General features: G+C 42.7%; 1 protein-coding gene across 1 annotated transcript; it reads right to left on the bottom strand.

Annotated features, from left to right (window-relative positions):
* Nucleotides 1-364: 364 nt before the first annotated feature.
* Nucleotides 365-11,155, bottom strand: SURF2 (surfeit 2). The gene is made up of 7 exons (XM_089685225.1): nt 11,018-11,155; nt 9,981-10,129; nt 8,419-8,522; nt 5,025-5,198; nt 2,824-2,939; nt 2,620-2,743; nt 365-996 (listed from the first exon to the last, which is right to left on the bottom strand). The coding sequence occupies exons 1-6, from the start codon at nt 11,090-11,092 to the stop codon at nt 2,663-2,665; spliced, it is 699 nt and encodes a 232-aa protein (XP_089541351.1). The 5' UTR covers nt 11,093-11,155; the 3' UTR covers nt 365-996; nt 2,620-2,662.

Here is an 11,155-nt window from a genome sequence, read left to right as displayed (position 1 = left end):
TGAGCAGTGTATTTTCTGTCATAGATACTGCCGTGTGAATAAACCTTTTTTTTTTTTTCACAAATTTAAGAGAGTTCCAAAATAAGCAAAGCAAAAATACCATAAACCGGAGTTCTAAAATCCAACCCAACCTTTCTGGCTCATGTTTTGGATGAGATACTGTTTTGGTAGGTTAATGCTGGTAATGTGTGTCATAGTGCCTCTGTGGAAATCCATCTTCATTTTACACAAGGCAGCCTCACTAGTGCTCATCATGGTTCCACCAATGCAGGCCATGGTCATCATCATTTAGATCACAATATTATAACAGACATGCTAACCAGTTTATGAGAGGGGGAAAAAAAACAAAACAAAAACATACACACACGGTCAGTAATTTTTATTTGAGACAAGAATTTCTACTGGGGCAAAAGAAATTTGATTTGACACCAAGAAACCTGGCATATTGCATGCAGCAATTAGTGATCTCTCCTGAAAAAGCTAGATGGCTGGGTCATCCTGACTCAGTGGTTACAATACTTGCATCACAGACCTGGAATAATTATGTAGAAAAGGCCTTAAAACCAGTGAACCAGCATTGCAGTCATGTAACTGGTATTTTCAGAAAATACATCTTAATTTTCTTTGTGGAAAAAGTAGGTAACAAGTGAGTAATGAGGTAACCCCAGTCTGTGTGTGAACAGGCCTGCCTCACCTTCTGCTTGATGCTGAAAATGCTACTTTCCTGCTGCCTGAATAGTTAACACTCAGGAAAAAAAAAAACAGCAATAGATGTGCAAATTTGTACTCAAAAATGGTTTGGCATATTTCAAAGATTGTATTTAAGACAATGTATTCACAATATGGCAGCACAGAGGGCTTTACAAAAATGTCTGGTGGTGATCAAGAGAAATAATCTGTAGATTAATGCCAACTGTCCTCCGTTACTGGAATTTGTTTGTGTCCTCCTCCAAGGTTTTCTAAAGGACAAGATAGCATTCTGGCACCAGTAATATACAGTTGCAAGAAAAAGTATGTGAACCCCTTGGGATTACGTGGAGTTTTGCATGAATTGGGCATAAAATGTGCTCTGAATGTCATCTAAGTCACAACAATAGAAGAACACAGTCTGCTGAACATAATACTACACAAACATTAGATGTTGCCATGGTTTAATTGCACATAACATGTAAACATTCACAGTGCAGGGAGGAAAAAGTATGTGAGGCCCTAGCTTAATGACTTCTCCCAGAGCTAATTGGAGCCAGGAGTGAGCCAACCTTGACTCCAATCAGTGTGATGATATTGGATGTGTTGCTGACAGCTGTCCTGCCCTTAAAAAACACACACCTGTTTTGGGTTTACTGGTTTCAAGAAGCACTGTCTGATGTGAACCATGCCTCGCAGAAAAGAGCTCTCAGAAGACCTACGATCAAGAATTGTTGACTTGCATGAAGCTGGAAAGGGTTACAAAAGTATCTCCAAAAGCCTTGATGTTCATGTGTCCACGGTAAGACAGACTGTCTACAAATGGAGAAAGTTTAGCTCTGTTGCTACTCTCCCTAGGCGTGGTCATCCTGTAAAAATGACTGCAAGAGCACAGCGCAGAATGCTGCATGAGGTAAAGAAGAATCCCAGAGTGTCAGCTAAAGACCTACAGAAATCTCTGGCACATGCTAACATTTTTGTTGACACATCTACAATAAGGAAAACATTAAACAAGAATGGAGTACATGGGAGTACACCACGGAGGAAGCCATTGCTGTCCAAAAAGAATATTGCAGCACGTTTGAAGTTTGCAAAAGAGCACCTGGATGTTCCACAGCACTACTGGCAAAATATACTGTGGACAGATGAAACCAAGATTGAGTTGTTTGGGAAGAACACACAACACTATGTGTGGAGAAAAAAAGGCACAGCACACCAACATCAAAACATCATCCCCACTGTAAAACATGGCGGAGGGAGCATCATGGTTTGGGGCTGCTTTGCTGCCTCAGGGCCTGGACGGATTGTTGTCATTGATGGGAAAATGAATTCCAGAGTTTATCAAGACATTTTCCAGGAAAACGTATGACTATCTGTCCGCCAACTGAAGCTCCACAGAGCATGGGTGATGCAACAGGACAATGACCCAAAGCATACAAGTAATTCAACAAAACAATGGCTGCAACAGCACAGAATACGCCTTCTGGAGTGGCCCAGTCAGAGTCCTGACCTCAACCCGATTGAAATGCTGTGGCATGACCTTAAGAGAGCGATTCACACCAGACATCCCAAGAATATTGCTACACTGAAACAGTTTTGTGAAGAGGAGTGGTCCAAAATTACTCCAGATCGTTGTGCAGGTCTGATCTGCAACTACGGGAAACGTTTGGTTGAGGTTATTGCTGCCAAAGGAGGGTCAACCAGTTATTAAGTCCAAAGGTTCACATACTTTTTCCTCCCTGCACTGTGAATGTTTACATATTATGTGCAATTAAACCATGGCAACATCTAATGTTTGTGTAGTATTATGTTCAGCAGACTGTGTTCTTCTATTGTTGTGACTTAGAAGACGTGCAGAGCACATTTTATGCCCAATTCATGCAAAACTCCACGTAATCCCAAGGGGTTCACATACTTTTTCTTGCAACTGTAAATGACAGGAGACAAAAATGATAAAACATAAAAGATATGGAATTCATTTTTTTGAGAACTTCTTGACATTTTTAGATTTCTTATGGCAACTTTTTAACTTCTTGCGGGACGGCCCTGCCTGCTTCTGTGGGGAGAGAGAGAAAAAACATCAGATTGTCGATCATTCTTTATTATATAATGCTCTACAATCTAACACATGAATACCTGTGTCCGTTTTCTGTGGCTGTTAACACTCTCCTCCACTTCCATCTCTTCACCACTCTCTGATTGAAAGTCACCATTTTCTCCATCACCTATAGTTTTCTTTGTGAATATGCGAGCTGCAAGAAAAAATGTTTTTCCAGTTGAGAATAATTTATACAATTAAAAGCTTCACTTTGACACTCCAGCAGTAGCACATAAAAGTGTTAGTAGAGGTCCACCTAGTAAAGGGTAATTTAAATGAGTATCAAGGAAAAGCACAAGAAGAGGAGATTAAGGGGGGATATGATCAACATGTATAAATACATCAGTGATTCATATAGTAAACTCAGTGTAGAGCTATTCACCTTGAGGTCACCACAGAGGACAAGGGGGGAACTCTTTACCTCTGGAGGAAAAGAGATTTAATCTCCAAACATTTACAATAGGATAAAGGTTCAAGTGTTGTGATCCAGACTAGGTATATAGGATTAGGCCTAGTGTGTGCTTCCTCATGGGGTAAGGATAAGGGGTCTGGTATTGTGGTCTGGATTGGAGCTATGAATGAAATATCAGGCCTGGTGTCCTCCAGATGTGAATAAAGGGGTCAGGTTAGATGTGCTCCAAACTGGATATATGAATAAAACGTCAGGTCAGGTGAGGTACACTAGATTATCATAATTACAAAGGGCCAGGTCAAGTGTTGAGGATACAAAAAGCGTCAGGCATTGTGGTCCAGATTAGAGAAACAGATAAAAGGTTGGATCAGGCTCAATGTTGTGCTTCAGACATGGATATAATAAAGGGTCTTGTGTCATGCTTTAGATTGTGGATATGATAAAAAGTAAAGTGTTGTCCTCTAGATTGGGAATAGGATAAATGGGTAGGTCTGGTGTTGGGCTCTGGATTGAGGGGTCTAGTAAAGTTATCAGAGTAATTAAGTAACGTTGTGCACTGAAATTATGCTGGATGTATCAGACGGCAGAGTGGCAAAACCTTAACAAATATTGTGACTTATAAAGTAAATATTTAGGAACAGTTCACACTGCCGTGACTTGGGATCCGACTTTTGAGACGCCAAATTGCATGACATGTGAAATCCCATGTTAGTCAATGAGAGTTGTCTTAATTAGCACTAATGAAGTCACTCCGACTTTAGAAAAGGTTCCTGTACTACTTCAAGGCGACTACTATCCAACTTGTGCCCATAGACTTTAATGGAAGTTCCCTCCTCATTTATATTGATATAATTTAGATCCAACATTACATTCTTATTGGCCACAGGCAAAGTCGCATGGCATGAAAGTCACATCAAAGTGGTATGTAAGTTGCCACAAATCACCAGGAAGTCACCTGGCAAAGCTGCTCCGTAAGTCGCACAACTTTCAGGCCGCAGTAGTGTGAACCAGGCCTTACTGATAGAAATGTTTAGGCTTCCACGTTCCCATGCGGTGTCACCACATTCCAATTGTACTGCCTTTGCAGTGGGTGTCAATACAAAGTTTACAACACCCCAAACGCAGGTTACAAACACAATGCGTTTGCCCACACCAGATTGCATGGTACAAAGTACCATGCAATCTGTTTGCATGGTACAAAGTACCATGCAATCTGTTTGCAGTGCGTTTCAAAACATAATGCATGGACTACTTTTGGTGTGGTGCTATTTCAGCCAATTCAAAATGAATGGGCTGAAATCAAACTGCACAGAACTGCATGTGCATCGCACAGGAACCATCCAGCATTCCTGTGCAATTCACATGCAGTTTCTAGTGTAAAAGGGCCCTGTGACACAAAAATTCCAGCTCCTAGCTCTCCCTGGATTCAGTACTGTGTCAGTCATTAGCCAGAAAAGGTGTGCAGATATGAAATGGTTAAATTTTAACATGTTACATCCAGGATATGGGTGTATATATGTTCCAAAGGTGAACTTATCCTTTAAAAAAGTCAGGGTGAAGTGGGGAAACCCTGATCTGTCAGTGACTTCTGAATCCTATGGATCACGTTGAAAACCCAGAAAGGAGCGTTTTCTGAATTAGGGGCAGGCATTGGCAGCCTCCATAACCCCTAACTACAGGTCTCCTTGAAGTGTTAACATACAAAAGGCGCCATCTTAACATCTGATGCAAGTTTTACTACAAACATGGAAGACTGCAGTTTTTTGTTGGATCTTACGGCAAGGAGTAGTGGATTCAGTGGCTGCAGCAGCATGTAATTACTAATACCTGGATAAAGGTCACTCATACTGTCACCAGAGTCACTGTCTTCACCACTGCTATCATTTGGCTCCCACAGTTTTTTTTTGGCAGCTTCTCCATCATCCCTGAATTTTCGTTGCTTGGTCTTGTTCTGGAGACAAGTAGGCACATATTCCACCCCCAGCTTCTGGCATTCCTCATCTGAAAGAAAGGTCACGCTGACTTAATAAAAACTAGCTACGTGCATTATGGTCTGTGCAACTTTTCTTTAATCCAGTCATATCTTATGCTTGTAGAATGTGTGGTAGCTGTAAGACACAACACAACCAGAAAAGACTCTGGGTTCATTTGAGGAAAGGACTGCAGAAGAAAACTTTTAAACAATCTATAGTGTAATCTTACAGAGGTGGTTGTGTACATTTGTATTTTATTAATGAAACATCAGCAATGTTGAAAAGAAATGAGTGAAAGCATAGACTATTTTGCAACAGATCACTAGAAAAATTTGATTGTATAGAAAGAAAAAACATTCCTAGTGCATGGGCACCTTGGGAATGAAGATTTCACATGACAGACCTGATGCGGAGAACTACTGTTATCGTGGATGAGCAGTCGTTTAGATGGAGCTCTCTAGTGCTATCTCCAGAATGTCAGAAAGCACAGCGGAAGGGGTATTCATACTGGGAAAAAAAGCTCCATATGTGCCTTTCATAGACATAGTTGGATCTAGGGAGGTGCTGTGGTTTCAGTTGTGCCTCCCCAGGCTGGGTGCCCACCCTTCTCCCATGTACATTGCCGTGCCCGCTAAGCTCCCCCCCCCATCCCTGCACTCCAGGCTGGCCGCAGTTTTGTAAAGTAATCTGTCCAGACAGGAGCAGCAGAGAAGAGAGAGCGGTGAAGAGATGCGGGCTCTCTGTGTTCTCCCCCTCCTGTCATAACAGCAATCCTCCATACAACAGGTTACTCAGGATCGCTATTACATCCGACAATACACAGCTTCAATACCCTCCCCCATCCACATTTCCAAGAGTTGAGCAGTCTTTGGAGGAGATGGGGACGGGTATCAAAGCCGTGTACCTTGGGATGTAATAGCGATCCTGCTGTTTGGAGGATCGCTGATACGACGGGAGGGGGAGATCACACAGAGCCCGCATCTCCTCACCAATTGGGTGTAATATGTGCTATTAGGGTGATTTGGGTATGCAGGGATTTGTGCTGGGAAGGGTAATTTGTAGGCGGTTGTGCTAGGAGGAATTTGGGGAAGGGGGGTGAGAGGATTTATGCTAGGAGTGGGGTTTGGGGCGAGAGGGTTTGTGCTACAAATGGGGGGAATTTATACTACAAGGGATCATTTTTACTAGGAGGGGGGATTTGGGAAGAGGATTTATGCTAGGAGTCGGGATTTGGGGAGAGGATTCGTGCTAGAAGGGTGAATTTGGTAAAGGATTTATGCTAGGAGTGGGGATTTGTACTGGGGAGGGAATTGGGGAGAGAATTAGTACTAAGAGTGGGGATTTGGGGGAGAGAGTTTGTCCTGGGAGAGGGAATTTGGAAGGAAAGAGGATGTGTGCTAGGAGGGGTGATTTTGGGGGCATGGAGGATTTGTTAGAGATTGGGGAGATTTGAGCTGGAAGGTGGGATTAGGGGGCAAAGATTTGTGCTGGAAGGGGGGTTTGGACTTTGAGGATGTGGAATTTCTGTATTTTTATTTGGGTAGAATTTGGGCTTGCAGAAGAAATTTATTTTTTTTTGGGGGGGGGGGGGCTGGCATTGCAGTTTGTCACCTTCACCTTGAGTGCTAGATCACTTTGTCCTGACACTGCCCACAAGGCACTCAACAGATCTCCTCCCCACAGAACATGTAGCTGAGATCAGATACCTCACAGCATTGATCTGCACAATGTGTAGCTGGCTGCAGTTCTAACCTGTGAAATTCCCTGATTGGACTGGCAGCTGCATGCTGTGTGGAGGAATACTGATCTCAGCGATTTGCTGTATGGGGAGGAAGAGATATCTTAACCACTTCAAGTCCAGACACTTTCACCCCCTTCCTGTCCAGGCCAATTTTCAGCTATCACACTTTGAATGACAATTGCGCAGTCATGCAAGACTGTACCCATATGAATTGTTTAGCATTTTTTTGAGACAGATAAAGCTTTATTTTGGTGGTATTTATTCACCACTGGGATTTTTTTTTTGCTATATAAATGAAAAAGTCCAAAAATTTTGAAAAAAAGTGTTTTTATTATAAAATTTTGCAAATAAATAATATTTCATCATACATCTTGGCCAAAATTTATTCAGTTATCTTTTTAGTTTATAACCAAAAATTATAATTTTTAAAAAAATGTTTTATATTTTTATATTGTTATTTATGTATTTTTTTTTTTTTTTTTTTTTTTTTACACACTGTCACCCTAGTAGTACAGTGTCACCATGGTGATACTGTACTACTTGTGGGGGGGGTGATGAAGATTTTTTTTTTTTACACCGATTGCTTTTACACCCATAAAGATTGTAAAAGCAATAATTTCTCCTTCTCTCTGGCTGCATTCTTGCAGCCATTGAGAAATACTGTGTGAGCTGTGATTGGTCACAGCTTGTCACATGGTACAAGGCTGTTGTGAATAGCCTTGTGCCATGTGACCTCTGTGATCATTCACAGATTTCACACGTAGTAAGCAATGATGTCAGAAGTGACATCTTGCTTACTACTCTGCATGTGATCACTGATTGGCTAATCAGTGATCATATGATCGGGACCTCACACAGAGGTCCCGTACGACGATCAGTGTTCCACTGTGTCTGGAGGACACAGCGGGCACCAGATTGCGGTGCTGCATGCTCCCAGGGAGCGCGCACAAGCAGGGGGCGGGGAGGCTGTTTATATATGGCCACCCATCCCTGCACTGCCACCGTCTGGCCGTTTATATACAACGGCCGGACGGTAGGTGGTTAAGTGCCTTGCAAAAGTGCCCCTGTCCTCAACTCTGCTTACCACTGTCTTCCGCCATGCTGACTCCTGTACCCCTGCCCTGCTGACCTCTATATCTTCTTTCTTGTTGACCCCTGTCCTCTGCCATGCTAACCCCTGTACACTGCCCTGCAAACTGCTTACCCACTGTAAGCTGCTCCACTGACTCTAATACACTGTCCTGCTGACCTTGCATCCTCTGCCCCCCCCCCTGACATTTTTACTGCACCCCCAAATCAGACAGGCTAGATCTGGCACTGTTCGCAGAGGGAGAGAGAAAACCCTGCTGAGGGCCATATTCCCAGGACACACAACCAGAAAATCATCTTCTGCCTGTTCCAATAAGCAGTAGGCTGTAGACAATGCAAGTGCTGAAGGGTCTCAAAATGTCACTATTGCTCATGGAATCATAAGTAGATCTGGTGAGGAATCTGCACTGTAACTCACATTTACGCAGTGCTCGCTGGTAGCGTTTTCCATTTATGTGTCTCTCAACATCTTCCAAACGCTTTGTGATGTGACGGAGTGTCAGCTTACAGAACAGCTGCCCTCTGAAAGGAAAATAACTATCATTTCAAACATGTTTTTTTTCATTAGCCCGACACATAATATCAGCCTGACTGGCTCCTCCGATAGGTGGTTCTGTTATACCTAAAGTTTCCCTTTTTCTAATAACATCAAACCGAATTCCACCCTTCACTTTTCTAGGTTGAGAAAAAGCAAAGTAGTAAATTCTGACTTGCAACTGTGGATGGATCCTCTTTTCTGATGTTCAGTCATTTTTGACTATACGATTCTATAGGCATCATATCTGACATGCTTGAGAACCTTTTTCATAGAATTTTCTTGCCAATTTATTTTGTGCTGTAGGTCACCAGGTGGTTCCTCAACCTTTCCAACTGCTCAGGCTTGGAGCCAGCATATGATAAAGTTTGCATAGCCAATTTTGTACACACCAGCAATACCAGCAGGTATTTGGAGTGTGGGAGTAAACCCACAAAAACACTCAAACTCCATGCATATGGTGTCCTATTTAAGATTTGAGCCAAGGAACCCAATGCTTCAAGGCATAAGTGCTAACCACTAAACCAAACTACTGTTCTACCCTCCCATCGAACAGCAATGTGTTTATGCAAAAGGATGGCATTATTTTCAGCAAAAGTCTAATTTAAGTATTTGATTGCAGTGTAATTTTTAATACGACTTTTCATTTTTACAAGCTTGCTCTTTGTTAATGAATGACAAAGAATTGTATTTATCTGCTGGACATCCCCATGATGACCTTAGTTGAAGTCCCAGTACGGAAAAACTATATTATTGCACAAATCCCCAAAATATAATGCTATGACACTACCTTTAGGTGTATACATTTAATAGAAAAATTAGCTATTTGCAGTTTATTTGTCAGAAGAGATACTGGGGAAGGAATTTTTCACAAACCATAGACTATGCAGCCAGCTGGTATGTCAGGTTGTCCTTTTTGCCTGTAACCCCATTTGATGGATTAACTCTCAATGACACCCTGATAGCTGAACAGAAAGTAAGGAGGCAATCACCCCATTGGGAATTGTAGCAACAATTAAAGTATAACTAAAAGCAAAACTTCTTTTTTAGTTTTGGAGAGTGGAGAGGAATTAGAACACTTACTAGGATTTTTATGGTAGTCTGTGTCCGTTATTTGTCCTGTATACCATTATCATTGGAAGTAAAAGAAAACTTCAAACTTTGGGTTGCCCGAGAAAAGTAATAGAGTGGAAATTTTCCAATGGGGACTCTTGTTCTAATGACCTGGGAGCCACAAGGAACCCCCTTAATGTGCTGGGATTTTCTCTTACTTCCTGTTTTGCTATGTGACAGGAAGTGAAGGGAAATCTCCAAAATGAGATTGCAAAAAAAATAAACTGACTGGGGTTATAGCACTCCCTTACTCTAACCAAAATGAAAAAAAAAAAAGTTTTGCCTTTAGTCCTCCTTTAACTGTTCAGTACAAAGTAAGCCAGCTGACATACGTGTTCTTGGTGCTGGGGACTATGTGGGGCTCATATTTGCTGCCGTCAAATGATACTTCCATCAGATTCTTGTATTTCTTCCCAGTGGTGAAGTTCTGCAGGTCAGGGAGTCTACAGGGCAGCTCATGTCCAGTCAGGGTGAAACGGATCTGAAGAGAAGAAGAGCAGATTACTGAACTACAAAGGATGGAAATGGAAGGGAACACCATAATGAACCACTGCTAGTCAGGCCCATGGGGGTTGATTTACTAAAACTGGAGCGTGCAAAATCTGGTGCAGCTCTACAAGAGAAACCAATCAGCTTTCAGTTTTTATTTTGTTAAAGCTTAATTCAAAAAGCTGAGGTTAGAAGCTGATTGGCTACCGTGCACAGCTGCACCAGATTCTGAGTGCTCCAGTAAATCTCCCCCTGGGTGTCCTGGAGATACTGCAAGGGTTATTCCACCTGACAGAAAATCTGCATAAATAGAGCAATTCAGAGCCATGTGGTGATATCCCATCATTTCATCACCCAGTTCTACTGGAGGATCCATCCTAGGTAAAATACACGTATCTAGTACAACGAGGCTGGCCATCAGCGTACATGTCCCATGTTACTCCCACATGTCACACCCCTCCGGGGCATGTATTTCCCCAACATCACCACCCCCTCTGGGCAAGTACTCCCCCAACGTCACCCCGGGGCAGGTACTCCCCCAACGCCCCCACCCCAGGCAGGTACTCCCCCAATGTCACCTTCGCCCCCTCCAGGCAGGTAATCCTCAACATCAACACATCTTAGCCTGCCCCCAGGAACAGGGTTGCCACCTCATCCCTTTAAAACCGAACACATATTAATTACACAGGTTATGTGGTTGATTAAGGTGCTAATTAAACTCAGTTCCTTATCTGCAAAAAATGAACCTCAGAACCTGTGTAATTAATATAAGTTCGGTTTAAAGGGATGAGGTGACAACCCTAGTTGGGGAAGCACGAATCAACACCCCCCCCCCAGGGCAAATAGCCCTCAACGTCACCCCACTGGAGCAATTATTCACTTTGTTCCCCGAGACTGGCTGCAGCTCAGGGTGTTGGAGCAGAAATCCCCGCACATCCTCCGTCAGCTCCTCCATGCTAGCAACACGTGTTCTCCCGTCCCAAGAGGCAGAAACCCTTCTGGGCTACGCCAAAATGGC

Source organism: Staurois parvus, unplaced genomic scaffold, assembly GCF_062004578.1.
Source record: "Staurois parvus isolate SC_StPar_1 unplaced genomic scaffold, SC_StPar_1.0 ptg000365l, whole genome shotgun sequence".
NCBI lineage: Eukaryota > Metazoa > Chordata > Amphibia > Anura > Ranidae > Staurois > Staurois parvus.
The sequence above is the reverse complement of the archived record's forward strand: the minus strand, read 5'-3'. Positions and strand labels throughout refer to the sequence as shown.